Here is a 26,552-nt window from a genome sequence, read left to right as displayed (position 1 = left end):
TTGACGGAGATCGCTACTCTGAGCAGTGATGTGCGGTGAGGTCAATGGCTGGGGAGGCACACATGGAGATGGGTCTGAGTGCTGGGAGCCTGTCTCACCTCCTACTCACTGTAACTCTCCCCTTAGTACCCAAGGCACGTCCTCCATTCTCAGAGGCATGTCTCTATTAGCTCTCTTTCTGTACATCTTACTGCCCCGTGGTGTGGCCCCGCCCCCAGCTCTGCAAGCAGTGTCTGACTATACAGAAGCTAGGCTGAGCTGTTGCTGCCTCATCTCCCTGCAGTCCCAGGGAGGAGCTCCACAAAGCTGGTGAGTGTCAACTATAAAAATGATTACAATAAACAAAGAAAATGTTTATAAGTTATAAATATCTTCCTTGTATTATTCTAATCATTTTTTATCAAATCTCAGGAGTATGAGCCTTTCCTGTCTACCCTAACTGCACGTCCCTGACTGTGAGAGGACTGAACTGACCAGAAATGTACGGAAAAATGTTGTCTGATTTCAGTGTTGTGGATGTGTAGGCCGATTTCCCTGTTCGATCATAGCTGACAGATGGAGATAGGACGCCTGTTTCGAATAGATCTTGTGCACCCAGTGGATGTAAAACCAGTGGGAAGTATAGGCTCTCACAGGCAGTCACACAGGCATATTCTCACATTAGCATTACAAAGTAAGTAGGCTGCCGTACATTGGCGTATTAATGCCAGAGTAAGACCATGTGCAGTGGGCCCCCTCCCCTGAGCAGTGCCCCTATCCTCACATCTTACTTTGTGACTTCTAGTGGGTCCCTCCTTCTCCACCATCCTCCCAGTGTTATGGCACAAGATGGCACATGCGTACAAGAGAGCAAAGGCTTTGGCACAGTGCCAGAGTCTTCACTTTCACTGCACTGCGCCATCTTCCCGAAGATGTCACTGAGAAGATGTCGCTTGATGGAATAAGGTAAGTACACTATGGGTGTAGGGTGTGCAGCATACTTGCCAGAATGGCCGGGTAGCTCCCGAAAATTGGTAGAGTGACCCACCCTAACCCCCATGCCGCCGTCCACTCCTCTCCCCCCCTCCCTCCGCCCACTTATAGAATACACGTGGGCGGTACGGGCGGGAGCCGATGACGCAATTCATACTGAATCACATCATCTTGGCCCTGCCCTCTACTGCACATTGCCTGTTAACTCAGCATTGTGTAGCAGGGGTGGGGCCACCATGACACATTCGCTCAGCTATGCCCACACTCCGCCCCCAATCTCGCGTTGTGCCCCTCGTCACGACCTCGGCTGTGCCGACCTGGCTGCCTCCTCCCTGAGGGGGCAGCTAGATTGTCGGCAAGTTTGGTGTGCGGTGCGGGGCCTCACTGGACCCATTATAAATACGCCTATGAAGGCTTGGCCGCAGACGTGTACGACTCAGACTGGATCCTTTCTAGATAGGTTAGCTGCTGTGGAATTTCTTGTTTCTGAATGGCTGCGGGCTGTAGTTACCGTGTGCACTTGGATCCGCTTATGAAAGTCTCTCTCGTTAAAGGATTTTGTGATACTAACGGTGCAGCATAATAATCACCAGATGCCGACAGAACCTGTTAGCTTTGCCTCTGCAATTCCTATCTGTTTTATGCAATATAATTGGGGTGGAGAAGTACAGTAGAATTTAATGCACCTTAATGAAAGGAAATGTGCAGATTTTCTCTCGCCCTATAATTTGTCTCTTTTAGCAGAATTACATTTTTATCCTGTCGTACTGTTTGACCCAGGCCAGTTAAGCTGTGATCCCATTAAAAAAGTGTTTAGTTTCTATATGATCTGATCAGACTTTTTTCTGTTTTGCTGCAGTCCCGACTTGTGTTCAGTATTATTTAGAAGAGGTTTTTTTTTAATACAAAAGCCAAAAAAATATTATCACAAAATTACAATATCACATATTCAATGTAAATACCATTTTGTGTTTTCTTCACATTTATTGGCTTGCCTATATTCCAAGTTATCCTCTTATCTTCTGGATAATTGATACCATACATGTTTATCATAGTTGATGACCTTTTGCGGGGGGTGGGGCTCGGCGGAGGTTGGCGGGTCTGGGGGCAGCGATTAGTGGGGCTCAGCATAGGTGGGCTGGTCTGGAGGCGTGACTATCCAATCACGTCATCAGCCGTCTGTGCCGCCCACTTCACTGGGAAAGTAGGTGGCTGCGTCCGGGTGACCCCAGCCCCCGGGAGACTTGTCCACCTTTCAGGGTGGCGGGGATTGCCACACAATTTTCGGGGAGCCTCCCGGCCTTTCCTCGAGGGTAGGCAAGTATGATGTATATAGGGGAGATGTATCAAGCCTTGGAGACAGAGTTGGTGAAAGCAGCCAATCAGCTTCTGACATTTATCTAGCACAGTCTATGAGATGCATTGCTACTATGGGCAATTTTTCTATTGTATTTCTCTCAAAGGTTTGATACATCTCCCCCTATATGGGGTAGTGGTGCCATACTTTCAGTTCTGGGATATAGGTATGGATAATGCACTCCCTATTGTAAGTTATATGGATTTTTGTAGTCCATGGTAGTACATATTTTTTTTAATCGCTGCTTATCTTGGACTTCCAGATGCACTTTTGTGGAAAATAAATTAATAGTTAAAAACCTATATGAGTATAATGTAAAAATATTTAATTATAGCACACATAAAAAACTTACACAGAAGTTGTCACAGTTCAGCATACAGGATCATCGGCAAATACGGGATACATCTATCGGTGAGACCGCATCTGCTATTGCCGTCTCAGCAGTGGAAACAGGGCCTGATTCAGAGCCGAACACTCTGACCAGAGCGCTCGCTCTAAATCAGGGCCCTCCGCCATGAAAATGGATCGTCCTCCTGGACGCTCGCATAGCTGTGGGCGACCACCCACAGCTTATGCGAGCGTCCATGATGATGGTCGCGATGGTCAAGACCATCGCGACCATCGGGCTTGCGACGGAGACCCTGCGGTAGGGTCTCGCTTCCGCAAGCTCTGGAGTGATTTTGGCTCTATCAGAGCCAAAATCACTCCCACTGACATCACTAGTGATGTCAGTGGGGCCGGCTTCAGACGGTAGGTGTTCCCATGGGAACGCCTCTGTCTGGCAGCTACGCCCCCGGCACGCCCACCAAAGGGGGCGTGCTGTCAATCAACATCGACAGCACGCCCCCTTTGGTGCGAGACCCGGAGCGATGGAGAGCCCGTCGCTATCCGGGTCTCGCGCATGCGCACGACGGAGCTCCCTCCGTCGTGCGCATGTGCAATGGGGCAACATCGACCCGCTTGCGAGCGTCCTGCACTCGCGAGCGGGTCTGAATGACCCCCAGAGTCCCGGCTCCTAGGGATGGCCATCGATTATTCAAAATCATCGATGGTTTATGACCGATGTCGATGTTTTTTACATCGATGGGGGAGAACCAGATGGTATCCCTCCATCGATGTCTAAGCATAACCAAATTTTTATTTTTTTTACAAGGAGTCGGGACACAGAGCATAGCTCATAGATCGCAGTAACAGGACTTCACTTCCACGTAGGTAGTGTCGTGACGTCACCGAAACCACGCCCATACGCATTCCATCTTGAAGACTTGTGGGTGTGGCTAAACAGCGGGCTTAAGTCCTCTTATATGGCAATCAATTTGTGGTGTCCAATCAAATGGCAATAAATAGACCGAGTATAGAGGCTTACAGAATATCACATCATTCATATATCATAATAGATCACAATAAGTTATAGTCATAGCACCGATTTTAATACAAACAAAGACGTTTTTGGTATATAATACTCTAATTATACATTTTTTTGTTATAAAACAGTTTCCTTCACATAGTCCTCATTCAGGGGAGACACCATTTTGTTGTAGATATTTACTCATTAGAAACACAGCATTATACGTGCCGTCAGACATATTGTGACTTTATATCCTCAAATAAAGGAAGCCATCTTAATAAAAATAACTAATTGTAGTTAAGTTAAATAGTAATTTCACAGTCGTTGGACTATGTAATGGGACATTGTTTCACAAATATATACAATATTACAGCAAGCTAAATTTGAATCATTGACAAAGTCACTTATTTATCATCCAGTTCTATAGTTTTTAACAACAAATAACAGACAGATTTAAGGAATTTTTATATATATATCACTTGTTGCAGTATATTCAGCAAGCCGATTTCAATATCGATATACAGTAGACAGTATTTGGACATATTATTTTATTTAGTTATTAGAACACAGTTCCCATCCACTCATATATTGGAGCTTATTCAGAGGCGGCCGTACGGTCTAAGACCGCATGGCCGCCTCGATGTTTTGCCGGCTCCCTCGTGCGTATGCGTGAGACCCGCTACGACCGACAGCGCTGGTCGTAGCGGGTCTCTTTCCAAAGGGGGCGAGCTGTCGATGTTGATTGACAGCTCGCCCCGTTTGGAAGGCGGGCCGGGGGGGGTGGCAGCCCAAACGGAGGCATTCCTATGGGAACGCCTGCCGTTTGGGGGAGGCCCCACTGAAGTGGAGAGCTTCCGGCTCAGACCGAGCCAGAAGCTCTCCGGGGCTTACGACAAGTGAGACCCTACCCTAGGGTCTCGTCGTAAGCCCCGATGGTCGCGATGGTCTCTGACCATCGCGACCATCACCCGAGCGGTTTTTAGAGCTGTGGGTGTTAACACACAGCCTAACGACCGCAACAGAGGCGGGCGGTCAGGATGCAAGTGGCCGCCCAGTTTCTGAGCGACCACTTGCATCCTCCAACCGCCTCTGAATGAGGCCCATAGTCCTTTGTTCAGGGAGATATCATTGTTTGTATCTATTTTATGCTCTACAAATAGCAAGAATAAAACTATTATAAAACCTGTTAATAGTATGCCCTACTACGATTTTCTACATTATTCTAAGAGATCGTAATATTCATTGGACATGGACTATATGGTGGGATTGTGTTTCACACATGCAAGGAACAAACGTACCTACATCAATATTACAATTAAGCCCATCACTGTACAAATATATAAAGAACAAAAATTATCTAAAAATACACGGTTCTAAAAAAGAAAAGAGGAAAACAAAACATTTTTTTTTCCATGTAAGAGAAGGAAAAAGATAGAAGACATGTTAAACAAATAATTATATTCCAAAAATTATTATATGTAGTGGTAACCAAATTAAGAAAGCACTACCCGAGAAAGTAATCTAATCCTATATAAGAAAGGGCTGGTAAAACTATTTGGGAAATCATAAACTTCAGTCCAGCAAGAAACGAACTATATCACGCCCCTCATTCAATCCCTGAGGATACAGGGTATTGGGGCTGTGTATCTAATATGTTTCCCGTCTGGACAGTTTTTTGCTCAGATCTCCTCCTTCCCCCCTTTCGTCCAAAATTACGTGTTCAATACCCTTAAAAGAAAAAACATTTAGGGAAGACTTTTGGCACTGAAGAAAATGTCTTGGGACACTCTGGTAAAGAATTTTGTTTTTCATATTTCTTGTGTGTTCCAAGATTCGCAGTTTTAGTTTACTTTTTGTTTTACCGATGTATATTTTTGCCGCACTAAACACTCTATCAAATAAATCACTGAGGTAGTGAGGCAATTCAGTCTACTGTTTACTGTCCTTCCTTGTTGTTATCAGCATTAAAAAAATCTTTTTTATTTTGTCTACAATACTGACAGATTTTACAATGCGTACAGGGAAAAAAAACCTTTTAGATTACCAAGAAAGTTGTTATTGCTTTTCTCTTTTACTATAGGTAATTTAATTGGTGCTAGTCTGTTTTTCAACGTAGGTGCTCTCCTGAATATTATATCTGGTTTATCAGGGATAACTTTTTGGACTAATTTAAGTATATCCCAGTGTTTACCTAGAATTTTCTTGATGTGTTTTTAATTTCTATTAAAATTAGTAACAAAGGGAACAAAATATATATATAATTTAGGAAAAAAATGCTTTATTTTAATATTTATTTTAAAGCCATGTAGGCTTTTTTGTGTGTCCAATGGCCTAAGCGGTACAGTGACAAACAGCGGTAAACTAATCTTACTGCTGTTTGTTAAGTACAGAACGGAGATTATAACCCCTTTAGCTAGTACTAAAGAGGTTATGCCTCGTTCTTTAATGGAGCCCTTGGGGTCCCATTAATTAATCTGCAGTGATAATACATTGCCTCTTATCGCAATGTTGGAAAACCTGTTATCGCATTAATGTATCATTAACAGTCTTTCTACCTGACTCATGCATGCACAGTGATACTGACAGCCTGTGACATGAAGCCCTGTCTCAGTTTTATCCATAAATTGGGATTTTCAATGTTTAATATAATAGTCCCCTTAGTATATTTTATCCTGTTTATTTGACCCAAACTCATCCAGGGCTATTCTGTATCCCCAGTGACTTTATTACTGCTGACTGTCATATCCTAGCACTACACTCACTGGTGCGCAGTCAGGTCCTGGCACCCACCCTAATGCTTATTCTGCAGGAGAAATGGTTGGAGAAACCCAGCAGGATAGCTCTCGGTTTCCCAGTAAAACCAGCACAACAGTTCTTCCCAAACAATGTCAGGTAATGATGTAGACAGTGAAATATACATGTTACGGATGGTTACTGTACACTTTATAAAGAAGTTGGAGAATATAATAATGAACCTCAGATAAAGATGACAATTACATAAAAATAATTTTAAATAAGCAGCTTTGGGTTTGATGGTTTTGCTTCCCCAACAACAAGAACATTCTGTCTATGAAAAATAAATGAATGTGATCTATCAGTAATTAAAATTGATCATTGATAGCTGGCAGGATTACATACGTGCAAGTGTGTAAGGTGCTGCCTGCCACCCCTATAGTTCTTCACCCCTCTGCCTCTGAATGCAAACAGACTGGTAGAGACTGGGGACAGCAGTGGCAAACGCAGGATTTCCAGAGGGGAGTTTCCAAATGCTTAATTTTAGAGCGAGTGTGGCCTGTCAATGAAGAGGGCAGAATTAGTACTTGACCAGCTTTAATAAGCGTCATACAAAGTGTATTGTGTGTAATAATTCCAGCATATACAGGACCAGCGATCACTGTAAGCCATTAGATGCGTCAGTAGGCCGTCCTGCCTGAGCAGAATATATTTTTTTAGATGTGGGCACTATTCCAGACTATTGGAGCAAGTCCGGGAGCCTGGAGGAGCAGCAGAAGAACCTAGCACTGCCCTGGACATATTGTATATGTACATATTGGGCTCTATAGCAGTACATCTCTAACAGTGCATGTTTTCTAGATCTCCTAGTTGGTGCACAGGCTATTTATTACGGGCTGATACGTGTTAAAAGATCCACAGGTGGTGCTAATTATTTCATTTGTGATACTGAGAAGAACATGCAGCGATAGTAACATTCTATTACATTACTATTTCTATTGTGGTCATGGTGGGGGCTGGGGAGGGGGGTTTCCAGGCAGACAGAAACCCCCCCTGCGTTTGCCTATGGACAGTCAGAGCCAACCTTGGGCATAGGCCACAAGGTGAACACCTAGCTCGCCATTGCTCCAGCATGGGGGCGCCCAGTGCAATTTAAGGGGCAGCCAGATGGGAGAGTCAGGTCTGTAGCTGCCCGCTGCCTCTCATGGCCATTAATAGTCCCAGGTTTTAAAGATTTGTCCCTGGATTTCCATTTATACTGGATGTAATTCTCACTATTCACACTTCTTTTTTTGGCTCTGTAACGTAATATATCATATGAGTTTTTCTCAGCTGCCCTGGCGATATTTTATTAATTGGTGGCTTTCTATCGCTGTGATAAGCGACAACGGACCACCATCCCTATCGCCAAATGTTAATGAATAGGCCCGGTATCCCTAGTGATAGACTGGTGCATGTCATTGGTGTATCTGAGTGCAGTCCTTACTCTATATATGTGTATGTAACAGCTAAGTGTTCCCTCTGTATCGCACCATCTTATAGTCTGTGGAAGATGTTGAATAATTAAACTAATGCTGGTTCCTTTTTTCATCCCATCCGGCAGGCACCAGTGCAGAGCTGCTAGGCCGAACACGTGTTCAAAGAGCTGCGTAACACAGGTAAGTGATATGGAGCCAATGATTGCTAAAATGTAAGTAACGTATTGAGTTATGCCTGTCCTTCTCCAGAATAGCGTATCAATGGTAATTACTGGTCGGGCCAGTCCAGGGCCGTAACTAGGGTGGTGCGACATATGCCACGGCACAGGGCACCACAGGGCAGGGGACGCTGATCAGTGTTCTATTCATAATCATTCTCACTTGTAGCTTCCTTTTCTTTTATTCCCGGCATCTCCTGGTCGCCCTTATCTCTTACCTGGCCAACTCCACCTTAAACTGGCCACCTCCCCAAAAAGGGGAGTCGGAACAATTTTGTGTTGGGGGACGGGGCAACATAAAATTGTTTCGGCGCCGACCCCCCTCCCCTCCATTTCTCCCGCCCTTTCCCCTCCACTATGCTTTATAGTAATAGTCTGCACAGTCCCTGCATCGCACGGAAGTGTAATGTGCTGTGTTTTAACTTAAAGTCCGCACATTACACCTCCTCCATGTGCAGTGTATTACTATAAAGCTGCACAGCCCTGACAGTCCGTGGCCGCCACTACCTTTGAAATGTTCGGGGTGAGCGAGCCGCCCCCTTGTTCTGACGCCCATGCCCACAAAGCATCTTTAGTCACATTCACATCCTCTTTTATTTAACCAACATATTTCAAAATACTGTCATACCCAGGACCCAAATCTATCACCTCTCACATGGCAGTCAAAGACCTTACACATGGAGCTATCTGCCCCACAATTTATCATGGCACCCCTGATTCCCGACCGGGTGTTACCAGCACATCTCGAGTACCCGTGCCAGTGAGTGTACCATACACGGATCTCCCTGCCACTGATATTTGCTGCACGTACTGTACACTACAGGTAGCACTCTACCTATACCTTCAGTCAGTGATCTACACTGCCGGCTCCAGGCTTGTGCACAGCTGTTCTGTTGGACAATTGGTTTCACCAGGAGCATAACTAGGTATTTGAAGGCCCCATACAAAAGTCTGTGACGGCCACTATGTACAACCCAATGGTGAAAAATGTATATAACACATGTAACGTTGGCAAGTAAGATGCCCCCCCCCCCCAGCTCTGGGTCCCATGGTAGCTGCACCCCTTGCACCTATGGTGGTTCCGCCCATGGGTTTCACACTGTATATAGAAGTTACACCTGGATAACAGCGGTATAATGGAATTGGTGACCCTCCTTCATCATTAGGAACAAATCAGATTTGTCATGCCCCTTCCCCATGAGGCCAAGCCACTTTTTTGGGTGCACGTCTTATGTCCCTATTTGAAAAATGATGGAGGGGGAGTCAATGCTCTTTCTGGCCCGGGGCACCAAAAAGTCTAGTAACGGCTCTGGGTCAGTCCTACCAAGAACCAGGGGGCCTGATTCAGACCCGGCAGCAAGCGCTGAGCACTCGCAACCGGGTCAATGGTGGCCCAGAGCGCATGCGCACGACGGAGCCGGCTCCGTCATGCGCATGCGCGAGACCCAGATTGCGACGGGCAAGCCGCCGCTCCGGGCCTCGCACCAAAGGGGGCGTGCTGTCGATGTTGAGTGACAGCACGCCCCCTTTGGTGGGCGGGCCGGGAGGGGTGGCTGCCCAGACGGAGGTGTTCCCATGAGAGCGCCTACCGTCTGGGGGCGGCCCCACTGACATCACAAGTGATGTCAGTGGAGAGATTCCGGCTCTGTTTGAGCCGAAAGCTCTCTGGGGCTTGCGGCAACGAGACCCTACCACAAGGGTCTCGTCGCAAGCCCAATGGTCGCGATGGTCTTGACCATCGCCACCATCTTCCTGGCCGCTCGCTATAGCTGTGGGTGGTCACCCACAGCTATGCGAGCAGCCAGGAGGCCGTTCTAAAAAAAAAAAGACCAGCCCTGATTCAGAGCGAGCGCTCTGTCAGAGTGTCCGGCTCTGAATCAGGGCCAGAGTGTACTAATGAGAGGGACATATTTAACAGGTACGTCCTACCAAGGACCAGAGTGTACAGTAAATATGACCACAATGTACTAATGAGAGAGGGACATGTCTAACAGCTGAAGCCAATATCCAGTGCAGTAGAAATGGGAACAATGTAGAATAGAAGAGCTTCAATGATCACCCAGTCACATTTAGTCTAACATTTTAAGTCTTCCTGATGTCTAGGCTTGCCCTAAGCAAAGTGGCACTTTGAATGGGTGGATCACTCTGCAGGGCAAGGTACATGTTTTGGTAAATCATTTTGCTCTCTGCAGCACATACACTCTCTACCGAAAGAGACTTAAATATGAAAAAGGTCACATTTACTATTTTCTGCTGAGTATCATCTCTGAAGCTTTATCCTGGGACGGGATCCGGTCTGCAGATGTTTCTGGCTGATTTCCTGTTCTCTGCACTTCTCTGCTTTTAATTTCACATATTACTGTGTCTGAGTAATTATTTAACAACCTCGGTGTGTTATGTCACTGGCATCAAATGACTGCCATTAGGTGTCGGACTAATATTGCTGTCTTATAAATGGGTTATTTAGAACCTGCGCACAGTTGATTGGTTGTGTCAGCTGCTGGTACTCAGGGGTCTATCCCAAATCCCCTATATACCTGCGCTTGGCCTGCTTGTGCGTGGTGATAAATAGGTATATATACTCCTAATTACTATGAGAATGAAGCTAGTAGCAGAGTAATTGACAAAAAATCTATGTTTATTGTAACAATTGTTATCAGGTTTTTGTGTTTGCAGCAGAAAGATTAGGACCTCAGGACAGTCACAATACTTCATTATCCCTAATGTAACTGCAGATGGGCAAAAGAAACAAATGTAGGGTGCAGGGGTAGGTTGGGGGGGATGGATGCGGAGATGAAATAGGGGGTAGTAACAGTTCAGTTTTCTGATTGGAGGTGATGTGAGACAGACCTGGGTGTGAGTACTGTCCCCTATGTACTGTATAAAGAAAAAATTAGTCAAATAATATCCACTTGCTCCTAACCGGAGAAAGAATTAAAAGTCATGCACGATCTGTCGATACTAAATAACAAAGTTGCAGGTGTTGCGCTCTGCAGGGGCGGCGTCCCGTGCTCTCCGGTCCGACAACTTACTCTGTGGTCCTGATTCTCGTCTTCCTCTCCGCTATGTGTCTCTGATGGATGGACAAGTCACCTTCTCTGGGCTGCCTGGATCACCAACAACGGCGGGGCAGCCGAGTCCCACGCTCCCGTGAGGTCACGTGGTCCTCTGCCGTCCACCGCCGCTGTTTGGTGGCTCAACTCACAACGGAGGAGACTGGTCAGGATGATGCTGGTCACAGTGCGTGCCTTGTTACGCCCTCCATGCGGATGCACAGTGACCCTGAGAATGGTGAGTCGCGTGTGTAGAAGCGGAACCGGAAGTCAAGAGTATGCTAGGGAAAGTAGTTTTCTGTGTCCAACGCGTAGTGGCTTCTTAGCCTTCTTCAGGGACGTATGTGGAAGTCTGCTGGTACTGATTTAAATAGGCTGGACTTAATTGACCTATCCACCCATAAACATTCGTTTGCTGAATTATGCAAGTTTTCATTGGGAGACTGCATATCCCATGATACTGGTGGGAGTGGTAAAGACTCCAATCAGTGTTAATAACTGACTCCTTGTGCAAAATCAGATTGCTCTATCAGCGTTAGGTGTTTTTATATAAAGAAATTGGACTCACCCTGGACTATAGGGTGTGGTCCTTATTGAGCTGGCTATTAAGGGATTAACCCACTGTTGTTGAAACTAATGTCCAGAAATAAATATGAAATGATAAATGTTAATAGATAATATATAATTATAGTGTCACACTTGTATGTGTCATAATAGCTATTTGATCTAGAATGCTTTGAGATGATTGAAACACCTTTTGTACTATGTTTCTCTGTGTTTTTAATTGCATGTATAAAAGGTGAATATTTTTCTGTTACTAGGCTTCAAAAATTATTAGTTTTCTGTAAACCCTCTATTTATTGTTGAGTGATGATCGACTTGACTTCATTATCAATGTTGAGGCCCCATGGGCTCTGTGTTTTGAGTGTGAAAATCCATTTTAACTCTTCCTTGTTTAATCTGGATTCTAAGTCATCCCCTCTCCAATTAGGTGTAATTGTTTTGATGCCTGTTATTGTTAAACCTGTAGGATTATTGTTGTGTGTCATTCTAAAATGATTTGACAGACTGTGTGTTGCTAAACCCCTGCGGATGTTTCTAATTTCCTTTTCACTTAATCTCCTGGTGGTCCTCCCTACATATTGGAGGCCACATTTACACTCTGCCAGGTGGATGACCATGTTGCTATCACATGTGATGTGCTCCCTAATCCTGAATGGTTTTTTTTGTTGTTGTTGATGTAAAAGACGTTATGCGTTTTGTAGTTATTGGGCAAGTTTTACATGTTTGGCAATGTCCACAATGGAAGAATCCTCCTTGTGGCTGTGAGTTACTTAAGGTCTTCTGTATTTTTGTTTGTGGTGGAATGTGATTTTTATTGAGGGCACGATTGAGATCCTGTGCCTTTCTGAATATGAGATTTGGTTTGTTAGGAAGGAGGTCTCTTAATAGTTCGTCCTGTAAGAGTATATGACAATGTCTTTGCCTTATTTTACTTAAGGAGTTCGCATCCCTACTGTATTGTGTAACCATGTATGTGCTGTACCTGCTATATATTTTCTCTTTTTGTTTGTTTTGTTTTGCAATCAGCAGAGGTTGTCTTTCCAGTGTGAGTGCTTTCTGGAAAGCAGTTTCTACCAGTGTGGGATCATAATGTTTAACTATGAACTGGCCCTTCATTTTTCTCCCTTGTTCTATGTAATCAGACTCTTGGGTGCAATTGCGTCTAATACGAGTGAATTGACCTAGAGGGATATTGGTGATCCAGTTTGGATGATGTCCGCTAGATGACAAAATGTAACTGTTTACATCAACAGTCTTCTGAAAACTTTTTGTATGTAGTGTATTGTCTTTGATAAAAATAGTGATGTCCAAAAAATTTACTTGAGTGCGGTTGTATTCTGTAGTGAAGGATAGATTGAGGTTATTTGAATTTATGTATAGGAACTTTTGTAGAGAGGTTTCGTCTCCTCTCCAGATAAAGAATATATCGTCAATGAAACGCCGCCAGAGGACCAAATTTGCGCACAAAAACCTGATAACAATTGTTACAATAAACATAGATTTTTTTTTGACAATTACTCTGCTACTAGCTTCATTCTCATAGGAATTAGGGGTATATATACCTATTTATCACCACACACAAGCAGGTCAAGCGCAGGTACTCGTAAATCATAATATTGCTGTCTGTTTGTTACCTGCTACACTCTAGACTTCTGTTCAATTATAATACCTCTAATACATTAAGACCCTCTAATACATTTTCATATAATTAATCAAGGCCATATATTCCCTTTATTAGTTCTAATGAATGCAATGGAAAGTTAACAGTAAATGTATGTTGTTTAACCAATATTACACCCAGTTTCCAGTTAGCAAGAGATGTACTAAGCCTTGGAAAGAGATAAAGTACCAACCAGCCAGCTCCTAACTGTCATTTTTTCAAACACAACCTGTATAATGACAGTTTGGAGCTGATTGGTTTTCAAACACTTTATCTCTCTCCAGGGCTTAGTACATATAATCAGGCACAGAGCTGTGGTGGCTTCTACAATGTCTGATAAGGAGATGATTGCAGAGGTCCTTGGTTAGTTGCTCCATATGTTTAAAATTATTGCAATGTTACCCGTTTCTAATCTGTGTGTAGAGATTGTATAGGCGCATGGTTCCACACTTCTCATACCATGGTGGATTGAAGTCCTATAGAGTTCAGGTAATCAAAAATCCAAGCTAAGCTGAGTTTGTGTAGTAACCTCAGTTACTCAGTTACTCAGACCTAAACAAGAAAATTGAGTTAAGGTCCCATTTTCTTTGTCAAAATTTGTCTTACAATACCTTTAGTAGAGATGTGCGGGTTCGGTTTTCTTCGGTTCTTATCGCCAAATTAGCGCAAGTTTGGATTACTTCGGGTTTATCTTATTGGCTATCCAAAACACGTGAGAGCCGGGTAGCCAATATGTAGCCGTTTATGAGAACTGAACATATCTGAGTAAATCCGAGTAAAACCGAACCGCACATCTCCAACCTTTAGTGGGCATACTAGATTTATATTCATCATATTTCCTTCTATGTTTATATAGCAAATTACTATTGGGTCATGGGAAATCTCTCCAAATCTGAACATTTACTAAAAACCTATATGTCGCACATGAACAAATAGCAGCTGCCTATAATAGTTCTGAAGTCCTGAAGTGAAGTCAGCGAGCATGTACTGGTGGTGAGACACTTCACACCTTAGAAGGTGGTGAAAAGTTTTACTCATCATCAACTTTAATTAGGAAGCAACGCAGCACTAGTATAGCATGTGACCTCCGCTTGCTATCATTTATTTAATTTTTAGATTTTAAATAATACATCAGAGAAATAATTAGCATTTGGCTCAGTATTACATCCCTTCACTATTTTGGGCTGTATCATGCTAATTATAATTTATCACAGAAATAAAAAAAATATTTATCTATGTGATTTTTTTATGGATTTAATTTAGAGTAAAGCACATTTATTTAAGCAAAAATAAATAACAATCCAAAACGTCACTTACACATTCTGGAAATGTGTAAATAACTCACTGTTAGTCACTCACAGAGGATGCAAGTCAGTTTGTACAACGTACTGTATCTTGTGTGTTTTCTCAGTGTGCATGTGCCGGAGCCGACCCTACAGAAGTATGGGAGATGCAGGGCCCTGCACAACTCAGTTGCACTTGAAGGTGAGTAACTGGGTTATAAGGGCAGGGCCAACTCGGGGGCCTTTCCAGCAGAGCCGCCAAATGGGCTCTCACCCTGCTAATCACCACACCTATCCCTGCAGATTCTCTCACCCTAACACCCACCGCACCTCTCCCTGCAGACTCTCTCTCCCTGTCACCCACCACACCTGTCCTACCTATCAAGGCCAATATGTTTTTGTTTTTTTTCCTATTGGGACCAATGTGTGTGTGTGTGTGTGTGTGTGTGTGTGTGTGTGTGTGTGTGTGTGTGTGTGTGTGTGTGTGTGTGTGTGTGTGTGTGTGTGTGTTTTAGTGACAGCGACTTTTTCGGCAGTTGCACTGATTTTGGTGGCCATGCTCAGACAGACATTCTGCGCCTCCATAGGGCTGGTGCAGTGTTCAATAGTGCGACTGTCGGTGCAACTTTTTATGCTAAGCGGCGGATTAGTGAAGTAGTCAGTGGATGTCTCTGTATGAGTTTCATCGGCTGCAGCATTAGCATAAAGCCACGATTGTGCTTCGTAAGCAGTCACAGCGGCATTAGTGTCCACCTCGGAACCTGTCCCTTTATTTCACTAACTGCACTTTATATTGTCAGTATTTCACTAACTGCACTTTATATTCTCAGTATTTCACTAACTGCACTTTATATTGTCAGTATTTCACTAACTGCACTTTATATTCTCAGTATTTCACTAACTGCACTTTATATTGTCAGTATTTCACTAACTGCACTTTTATATTGTCAGTATTTCACAAACTGCACTTTATATTGTCAGTATTTCACTAACTGCACTTTATATTGTCAGTATTACTCTATCTTATATTTTATTCAGGTTTTAACCACGGTGTAGAAGTTATGCAAGACTAGAATAGAAATGTCTTGGTTTATTAAAGACATATATAGATTAGCTGTTTATATGTATTTTTCTGATTCCTTGGAGGATTTCTGGATAAGGATAAAAAAGTGTGTGGTTTTAGATTGCAGACCCTCTAAAGACCTCAGATCAGCCTTAATTGAAAAGTGTGATTTTTCACGCAGGTATTGTGCATCATGGGTGCTCCCTTGTCCCGTTATTTATAGGTGAAATCGGGATGCATTAGCTGGTCATGCGTAGTTACACTCGGATGGTGACTCACAATTCCCCACTGCCACTAAGAATCTCCAAATAAAATGACATGAATCACCTTTGCCAGTGCAATAACCCACCAGTTGATGCTAGATCCAAGTTGGCAGAAGGTCTCTGGCGTCACAAACATGTGACCGCTACTACAGGGCCGGTCAGCTACCATTGTTACTATCCACGTGGGCATAGAGGGGGAATAAAAACCTGTGGTGAGCAAAGCGAGCCACCGGGATTGAAGCATGGCAAGCGAAGCGAGCTCGCCACGGCACACTTTTGGCCCCATGTTCTGAACCTTGCTCCTCCCCCTCTTGTCGCGGGTCACATGGTTGTGACATCAGAGGTCCTGCAGCCCACTCCATTATAGTCCTAACCATAACCCACCTTCCCCACATGACCGGGACAGTGATGAACCCGGAAGTCAGTAAGAAAATACCGCAAATGGATACCTGAGTGAGTATAAATCGGAGGGGGACACAGGCAACACCATTTGCCCTTGAAAAAGTCCTAGTAAGGACGAAACGCGTTTGGACCAGCACCAATAATATTGACTTTATATTGACTTTTAACAGGTTTATAGCATCTATAATTGGATGGCTGTATTACCATTCGATAATAAATTACAATATTTTTATACATTTATGAGCGTAACAGCATTATTATTAGCATCATTATCAGCATTGCATACCTCAGATGTACACCTATTGGGAGAGGAATCGGTAACCAGGAGGACCAGCAGAAGCTGTTTTGGTAAGTACTATCCAACTTACCTTTATCTGCACCACCAGTGTCCGCACAATCCTGATACTGCACTCATTGTTTTGAGGTACCCAAGGGGAAGTAGAGGCAAGAAGAGGTTCTTTGTGCACACAACAAACAAGAACTAATGGGAGCAAGTGTATAAAAGTATAAATCACCACAACTACAGCATCGTTGAACACACTGCCCACAGTTATCTCTAAGCTGTCACATCACACCATCATAACGCAACTTGCTACAGACTAATGCTATTCTGGCATCAACGAACACACTGCCCACAGTTGTTGCAAAGCGGACATATTAGACCATCAGAACGTGACTTTCTATAAACTGACGATACCAGGGATTTTATTTCCAAATAACATTTATATATCGAAAGTTCTGCCTACAGTTATTGCCGACCAGTAGGACAAGAAGCTCAGAGTCACAACTTTCTTTACACATTTATGTCATGGGATACAGCCAATACACATAATAGCACATGTCCATACTACATGCTAGATCACCGAGCGCTTGCCCTTCCCCAAATTTCCCACCTTCCCCACTTACTCCAACATTTCCCCAACGTTACTGGGTGTGCACTTACGCTTGGAAGCTGAAGCATGCACGTACACGACCTCTGTTACAATATTCTTTCAAATTTAAAAAAGCCTAAAAGAAAGATAATAAAAGAGAGAGAGGAACTAATTTCAATATCCGATAGAGAGAGAGGACAGACAGAAACATAACACACAAGTCAGGGAAAGGCAGAAGATAACCCCCAAAAAAAACAAAAACGGACTGCCTAAACAGAAGAAAACCTCTGTCAAAGAAACACAAAGGGGTCAGTCCTATTCGCTGCAGTGATCTCGCTGGTGCGAGTCATCGCGGCAATGGCCGCATTTTACAGCAGCCTGGATTCGCTGAATTTTGCTTGCAGCCCCATAGGCGAATATGAGTTCGGAGGGGCGGTGAAGGGTGCGAGGTGCCGGTCCGTTAGTGGCGTTTTATCGCCGTTGCAAAGGCAACTCGCACCCTTAGCACATTGACCCCAAAGAGCCACTGTGAGGAAAAACAGGTACAGATACGAAAGGAAAACGTTTAAGAAACATTAAAGGAGACATAGAGAAAGGACTGGAAATACAGTGAAGGGTCCGGGTGCATTTTACGTGCTTACCAAAAATGGGTCACAAATTCTAGTGTTTATATAACAAATTCACCAGTGGCCAATCATCAGCTCAAAGTTTCCTTGCTTTGATGCACTTTCGTCAGGAACAAATAAACAAGCGCTCACCTTATATAGCACCAGCATCCTACTGCTACTCACATCCGTGCATGGTCTTTGTCAGGTAATGAAAACAGCAAGTGTGCCCTGTCACCATAGTGATTGACTATTGCATAAAATATATATCATGTAAATGAGGGAAACATTGTTGTGTGCCCCCCCCCCCATGTATATGTAACTCCTCCTGGGTATGTCTGTATATGTGACGCTCCATGTATATGTCTCTATATATGACCCCCCCATGTATATGTATCATTATGTGACCTTCCACCCCACCTCTCTCCACTTCAAACTGTCCTTGATGCTGCTGCCTGGCTCATTTTCCTCTCCAAACGTTCTACATCTGCCTCCCCTCCCCTACAAGCCCTACACTTGCTCCCCTTTCCTTCAGAACCCAATTCTAGCTTCTCGCACTCACTTACAAAGCCCTCACCCATCCTCTCCTAGTTACATCTCCGACCATGTCTCCCTTCACACGCCCAGCCGCCCATTCACTCCACAACTGCATGCCGCCTCTCCTGCCAACTGCTTACTTCCTCTCGCCTCCAAGATTTTGCCCTTGCTGCTCTCTACCCGCTGCTGAAGGCACATCTGCTGTCCTGACACCTCCTCTCAGCATCAGTGAGTAGAGACGGAGCCGGCCGGGACAACAGATGTGCCTGCAGCAGCACACTGCTAAGAAAGGAGAAGCCACCAATAGGACTCAGGAGGTGAGCGCCGCCCTGTACTGAGTAAAGCACGACAAGGGAGGCTCGTGAAAATAGTGCCCCTGCCCACTGCCATGTTCTCCTCTGTCCTCTCTAGTTTATAACATGTACAGAATCCTTTGCGCCCCGCATGAATGTAATTTGATGTTCGTAGCTTGTGTTTATTGTATGTAAAACACTTTACTAAAATATGTAGGCTAAGTAAATAGTAGGGTACGAATGGATTAGAGGAGGGGGGCCCGAACTGGTATTTTGCCTAAGGCCCCCATAGGATCTCAATCAGGCTCCCACTGCGAGGGAGACAGGACAGACCAAGCGCCGCATAAGAGTAGGACCCAGCTGATCACCGGGAACAGGGTAAGTAGGTGAGTCAGGGGGCCTATGAGCGGGATTAGCAACAGTCAAAGTGGGGGGTGGAGCAGTATATACAGTATAATACACATGGTGACAGTTTGGAACATTGCCTTGTTGATGTAATGAAGCACTTTTTCCATTCATCCTCTGGCGATATTGCAGGCAGCAAACCTTTGCACATGGGGAGAAAGACTACCATCAGTGAAACCAGGGTTTTTGATAAACAAGCCTGTCAGTCTCGTTTCTTCTCTCTCATAGGGAACCATTTATCAACGAGTTTTATCATACGCAATGAGTTTTAAAACTCGTTGCATATGATAATGGTGCTCCAGCCAATCAGCTCCTAATGGTCATCTGTTTGAAAGATGACAGTTGGGAGATGATTGGCTGGAGCACCATTATCACATGCAGCAAGTTTTAACACTTGTTGCATATGATGAAATTTGTTGATAAACGAGGCCCTTAGAATGGTAATAATGGTGTAATATATGTTTTGCCTCTGCTGTGTTCTTTTTAATGAATGAATGTTTTAGACTTTTTAAATTAATTAAAAAAATTTTAGTTTTCCATTTTCATTTTTCTGTCAGACACGTAAGTGAAATTGAAACCTGGTCTTTGGGTTCCAATGCAAACTGTACATCTGCAGAGACATACCCAGCAAAGTATTAAGGCCCTCATTCAGAGGCGGTCGCAAGAAGCGATCGCTCTCTCTGAATGAGGGCGGCCGCTTCATTTTTAAAGTGCGGCCTCCTGGTCGTTAGTTAAGCTGTGGGTTACCACTCACAGCTTAACGACCGACCAGGTTGATGGTCGCGATGGTGATCACCTAAGGTTGGGTCTGGGCACTCGTAAGCCCCAGGGAGCTTTCTGCTCTGATCGAGCAGGAAGCTCCCCACTGACATCACTGATGATGTAGTGTGGCCGCCCACAAAACGGTAGGCGTTCGTTAAGGAACGCCTCCATTTTGGAAACCACATCCCCGGCCCGCCTACCAAACGGGGCGAGCTGTCGATCAACATCGACAGCCGCCCCTTTGGTAACGAGCTCCGGAGCGACAGAGTTTCTCCGCAAACCCCGGAGTTTCTCTGTCGCTCCGGGGCTTGCGCACGTGCAGTGCAGCCGCTGTGCGTGCGCAGAACTAACCATCAAGTCAGTACGAGCGCATCTGCGCTTGCGACCGACTCTGAATATGGTCCTAATCCTACCTATCGCCGGAGTAATTCTCCACTGTGTCACTAATACCTCTTTTCCACCAAAAACCCAGGTCCGACCTCGGTTTTCAGACATGGTTTCAACCCAGGTCAAACACGGTTTACACAGCACCATCGATTTGGGTTATTCTCAGGTCAGCCCCGTTCACACTAAACCTGGGTCTGCCCTGCTAAACTTGTGAGGTCATAAAAAGTGGGAGGTGACTGCTCCACAACCACCAAATAGCTCATTTTAGGCATGACCCAGGTCGGATAACCTGGGTTGTGCCGTTTACACTGCACCATTACCCAGGTCCATCCTGAGTCCAACCCTGGTAGCTACCTGGGTTGGATTACTGGGTCACTTTTTCAGGGACCCTTTTACACTGAGCTGTGACCCGGGTAGACCCAGCAATAACCTGGTTTATCGCAGCAGTGTAAAAGGGATAAAATTGTTCTTTCTGGATCAGTATATATTTTACCATCCTCTCCCTTCCCAGTCATATTACCCGGCTTATCTAGCACACACAATTCCTTTCATTTCCAAGAACATAGATTCTACTTTCCCAGCAATTATAGGAATACCACAGCACCCTGTTACTTTGTAAACCGCAGGTAGCAGAGCTGAGAGGACAGGGATGGGGTGATCACCCCAGTCGCTACCCCATATCAAAGAGATTGTGGTAAGACACAGAGAAAACCTGTTAGAGATATATATATATATATATATATATATATATATATATTAATGATAGTCTATCAGGAGAGTAACTTGTGGTAATTTCTCGCATAATGCAACTTTACTTGGTAAATTCAGCACTAGCTAGGCTTATCGGTAAAACCATGGCATGTTATAGCTACTAGACATGTAGGACTAGGATGTAATGTAACTATGTGATATGAAATAACTGCTGCACAGTCATACTTGAATAAACCATTGTTTTTCCTGCTGAAACCTGGCCCTGAGATGTTGGCAACATTCTAGCTAGGGTTCTCCAGGCAGCGATTACAATAGGATTATTTCTCACTATACCGCACTATACTGTAAGTAGAAGATTGGGGCAGAACAGGTTAATCATTTCTTAAGGCTGTAGAATGAGAGGCACTTGTCAGTTGAATTTCTGATAATTGTTTTCACATGAATTGCAGTCACACAGCTAATTGTTCCGTAATGATATGCTTAGGTGTGCAGGCAGGATGCGGAAACACCGCGCGGTGACATTTTACTGCCTGTTTTGTCACCAAGCACAATTCCTCTCCCACTTGGAGTTCTTGCGTTTGAAAGCTATGTTTGACAGAGGGAGAGACAAATTTAATTGATACAAAGAGGAAATTAAATCTTCCATAGAGAGAGGCAGAAGAAAGGAGATTTTCTTTATTTATTTTTTTTGTTAGTGGATTCCAGAGAGAAATCCTGTTATTGTAGTGAATGCTATTACTCCCCATAACTAGAACAATTCAATGCCATTCTCTGCAGAAATCATAGGTTATCAATGTCAGTGTGTTACCTGATTGTAAAAGCACATTCCCTTTGTGATTTATTAACCAGTCCAGGAAAACTATAGTTGTAGCTTTACCTTTAGCTTTTCCTTCAGCTCATGTTAAATATCTCTAAGGCTTAGGGTTGTATTTATCAAGCCCATTTTAGCCTACTGTAATTCCTGGTGAAACCGGCTTTTGTAACCTATCCTACTATTTATGAAAGGGTTAATACCTACTTTGCGCACTTTGGACCTCATTCAGAGCCGCTCGCAAAATGCGAGCGCTCGCTCTGAATGAGGGTGGCCGCTTCTCTATAATGAGCCGGCCTCCTGGCTGCTCGCTAAGCTGTGGGGGACCACCCACAGCTTTAGCGAGCGGTCAGGTCTTAACCATCGCGACCATAGGGGCTTGCGACGAGACCCTTGTGGTAGGGTCTTGCCTGCCGCAATCCCCAGTGAGCTTTCGGCTCTAATAGAGCTTGAAGCTCACCACTGACACCCCCAAACGCCTCCATTTGGCCAGCCACCCCCCCCACCCCGCCTACAAAAGGGTGCGAGCTGTCGATCACCATCGACAGCCGCCCGCTTTCCAACCTTGGCACAATATACAGAGATGGGTACGCCTCCAGCTCTCCAACCTTGGCACAATATACAGAGATGGGAACGCCTCCAGCTCTCCATCCTTGGCACAATATACAGAGATGGGAACGCCTCCTGCTCTCCATCCTTGGCACAATATACAGAGATGGGAACGCCTCCTGCTCTCCAACCTTGGCACAATATACAGAGATGGGAACGCCTCCTGCTCTCCAACTTTGGCACAATATACAGAGATGGGAACGCCTCCCGTTTTCCAACCTTGGCACAAAATACAGAGATGGGTACGCCTCCAGCTCTCCATCATTGGCACAATATACAGAGATGGGAACGCCTCCAGCTCTCCATCCTTGGCACAATATACAGAGATGGGAACGCCTCCTGCTCTCCATCCTTGGCACAATATACAGAGATGGGAATGCCTCCTGCTCTCCAACTTTGGCACAATATACAGAGATGGGAACGCCTCCCGCTCTCCAACCTTGGCACAATATACAGAGATGGGAACGCCTCCAGCTCTCCATCCTTGGCACAATATACAGAGATGGGAACGCCTCCCGTTCTCCAACCTTGGCACAATATACAGAGATGGGAACGCCTCCTGCTTTCCTACCTTGGCACAACATACAGAGATGGGAACGCATCCCGCTCTCCTACCTTTGCACAATATACAGAGATGGGAACGCCTCCCGTTCTCCTATCTTGGCACAATATACAGAGATGAGAACAGCTCCCGCTCCCCAACCTTGGCACAATATACAGAGATGGGAACGCCTCCAGCTCTCCAACCTTGGCACAATATACAGAGATGGGAACGCCTCCAGCTCTCTAACCTTGGCACAATATACAGAGATGGGAACGCCTCCTGCTCTCCAACCTTGGCACAATATACAGAGATGGGAACGCCTCCAGCTCTCCAACCTTGGCACAATATGCAGATATGGGAATGTCTCCTGCTCTCCAACCTTGGCACAATATACAGAGATGGGAACGCCTCCAGGTCTCCAACCTTGGCACAATATGCAGAGATGGGAATGTCTCCTGCTCTCCCACCTTGGCACAATATACAGAGATGGGAACGCCTCCTGCTCTCCATCCTTGGCACAATATACAGAGATGGGAACGCCTCCCGCTCTCCTACCTTGGAACAATATACAGAGATGGAAACGCCTCCTGCTCTCCAACCTTGGCACAATATACAGAGATGAGAACGCCTCCCGCTCTCCTACCTTGGCACAATATACAGAGATGGGAACGCCTCCTGCTCTCCTACCTTGGCCCGAGCCAACATGCTTAAAATGGTCTCCTTTCCTTGCTTAATATATCCTTAACAATCCCTTCCAATTATTTTAACTAGTGCTGATGTGCAAAGGATAAATGCTCTTTTCCGCAAATTTATTTGGAAAGATGGTAGATCCCTCATTGCTCTGCGTTGAACTCTCTCAGCCTAAATAGGACAGAGGCGTAAACTTTCCAGATGTGGTGACGTATAACCATGCAGCATTATTTAAGGGGCACTGCATAAGGGTTACCACTATTGGGGGCACTACATGGGGGGTGGACTGCTACTGGGGGCACTATATAAGGGGCACTGCATAGGGGGTACCATTACTGGCGGCACTGTATAGGGGGTACCACTACTGGGGGCACTATATAAGGGGCTTACTACTGGAGTCACAAGGGGCACTGCACAGGGCCTGACCACTACTGGGGGCACTATATAAGGGGCACTGCATAGGGGGATCACTACTGGAGGCCTGCATAAGGGGGTCCTCTCCTGTGGCACAGGGGGACACTGCATATGGGCACCACTACAGAGGGCTGCCCCATATCTTTATTTTTACTTTACATTAATCCCATATGGACCTGCCTCTTCCCTGGAACAGTTGAGGGGGGGGGGGTTGCGTCATAGCACGCACGTGCTCCGGGCACCCTGGCTACATGCTACTCCTATGCCAGGGCCGCCTGCATACATTTGCCCCCCAGGTTAAAAGTTGCCAGCCAACCCCTGGCATACTTGCCTGCTTTTGAAAGAAAATGCATTTCAGGGAGATAGTGAAAGCAGCACCTATGAGCGTGGCGGTAAAGTAAGACCTGTGCTGCTACATCTGAGAGACGTGCCATAAAATTGATTTACATACAAATGTAAATAAACCCCAAAGCAGTAAGTAAGATCTATGCCCAAGGATTGCAGACACCATTTGAAGTCACAGCAATGTCATAAGCAAATGCATACGCCACCGCACAAGGTAAGGCTTATGTAGATTTTTTGGCATATGGTCAGTAGCAAAACATCATTTAACTGAGCAAACATTGGTACTGCGTGCACCTCTGGCTCTGGCTCTAAGCCATCGGGATGCTTGCGCCATGTGACTCAGACGCAAGCGCAGTACAAAAAAACATTAGGCAACATCATCATTACGTCCACCTCTGAATCAGGTCCATAGCAGGCTTGCCGTCAACCTGGCTGCCTCTTCCTGGAGATACCGAGTGTCTGGGGAGTTGAGCGCTTGAGAGAGTTGTGGCATACATATTAATACATGCATTTATTATTGCACAAGTGAGAGACGGCAATCCAGCAAACAAACTGTCACACATTCTTTACGCTTACCTCCATTCTCCCAGGCATCTGATACCGTATCATTTGTCCTTGCATTGGACTCCTCACAAAACATGCATTTCCAAACGATTATACTTTATATACTGTATATACTTATTATACTTTATTATAAATTATACCAGCAACTTGCAGTACTACTAAACCTTAATTCATACAGCATACCATACATGCCTACCCTCCCGGTTTTTGCGGGAGGCTCCCGATATTTTGGGTAACCCCCCGCACCCCCGGAGGGTAGGCATTTCTCCCGCATTCTGCCCACTTCCTAGTGAATTGGGTAGAATTTCCGCAGCAATCGCGGGTCCCCCTAGAGGGGGCGGGGCTTATTGACGCAATTCTCCATGAACCGGGGAGGACAAGTTAAAGGTAGGCAAGTATGATATTGATGTATTTGCCACCCTGCCACTTAGTGCTTAGTAAGGTAAGGGGGATGGGACATTATGCCACAATTCGTGTCTTGGCCCTGCTGACCTTGCAGGAGATAAGTGCTTTGCAGGAAAATTGCCTCCTCTCCTAAGAGTCTGAGCGGTCTCCCCAGTGCCAGTGTCACATAGGCCTGCAGCTGAAATTTATGAAGGGCCTATAGTGTGTCACTGCAGGGAGTGAGACCAGCGATGCAGCGAGAAACACCACTTTTCAGGGGGTACATGCAGATATTAAGCATCCTCATGATTTTAAAAAGAGGTACTGCAGCAGATATCTCCGATATCTGCAGCGGTTCCTACATTTCCGACCACAACGCAGCTCCCATACGTTTCTATGGTGGATGCTATGCTGTCTGATTTACCAAGTTCTGGAAAGTGAAGCCCAGTATACTGTAGTCTATGAGCTATTGTTGTAACACAGATTTTTTACATCCTTCTCAGTCTGCACCCAATGATGCATGCTAAGGCTGACGGGTGTGCATGTGCGGTAGGCCCTCAGACAGAGCCTGTGTCCCGGCAACAGATTCTTCCTGAACTCGTGCAAAAGTGTTAATTTCCATGTTGTGAATTTAGGCAATAATATCATATCTTAGCCCAGAAGTTAAAGGACTCGGAGGCTGGAGCAGCTGCAGGAAGAGGTGTGTGCGAGGCTATGGGGGCAGCATGTATGTAAGGATATGGGGGTAGTGTGTGTGTCTGTGAGGGTATGGGGCAGTGTGTGTACAGTATGCGTGTGTGTGTGAGGGTGTACATCTCTGGGCTCCACATAGTCTGGAACTGGCTCTGTATACTGGAACCAGACAGAGCAGCAGAGAATGGGGCAAAACAGTGGAGAGGGAGCAGGACAGCGGATGTATGTGTATATATATATATATATATATATATATATATATATATACAGTATATATACATACACACACACACAGCCCCAGTGTAAGATCACAACACTCAGCGCAGAGCAGCACCAGAAATCACTAACCTGTGGGATGCATATAGACTTCACCTCACAGATGGTTACAGCTGCCCAATGTCCAGGTGTTCCTCAGCCAGATATCATCCATCACTCTACTTCTCTAAAGCTCATAATAGTGATGACGGGATTTTTTTTTTTTTCCGGTAGCTCCACCCGCCCCATTGTTAATCCAGCCCTGGGTCTCCCCCTA

At 45.1% G+C, this 26,552-nt stretch overlaps 1 protein-coding gene across 2 annotated transcripts in view; it reads left to right on the top strand.

Moving 5' to 3' along the window:
* The window catches only part of LOC148480494 (leucine-rich repeat and fibronectin type III domain-containing protein 1-like protein), a 535,141-nt gene that overhangs the window by 290,028 nt on the left and 218,561 nt on the right, over positions 1 to 26,552 (top strand). Inside the window, exons 3-4 of one of the 2 annotated variants that reach the window (XM_088454315.1) lie at positions 8,014 to 8,068; positions 14,795 to 14,868. In XM_088454315.1, the coding sequence (XP_088310441.1) occupies positions 14,800 to 14,868 (69 nt within the window). In that variant the 5' untranslated portion in view covers positions 8,014 to 8,068; positions 14,795 to 14,799. The remainder of the gene's footprint in view (positions 1 to 8,013; positions 8,069 to 14,794; positions 14,869 to 26,552) is intronic. The other variant, XM_088454316.1, reaches the window with a different exon arrangement.

The sequence above is a fragment of the Taudactylus pleione genome, unplaced genomic scaffold (genome assembly GCF_031769625.1).
Source record: "Taudactylus pleione unplaced genomic scaffold, aTauple2 ptg000612l, whole genome shotgun sequence".
NCBI classification, from domain to species: Eukaryota; Metazoa; Chordata; class Amphibia; order Anura; family Myobatrachidae; genus Taudactylus; species Taudactylus pleione.
Note: the sequence above shows the minus strand (reverse complement) of the source record. Positions and strands in the feature narration are given on the sequence as shown.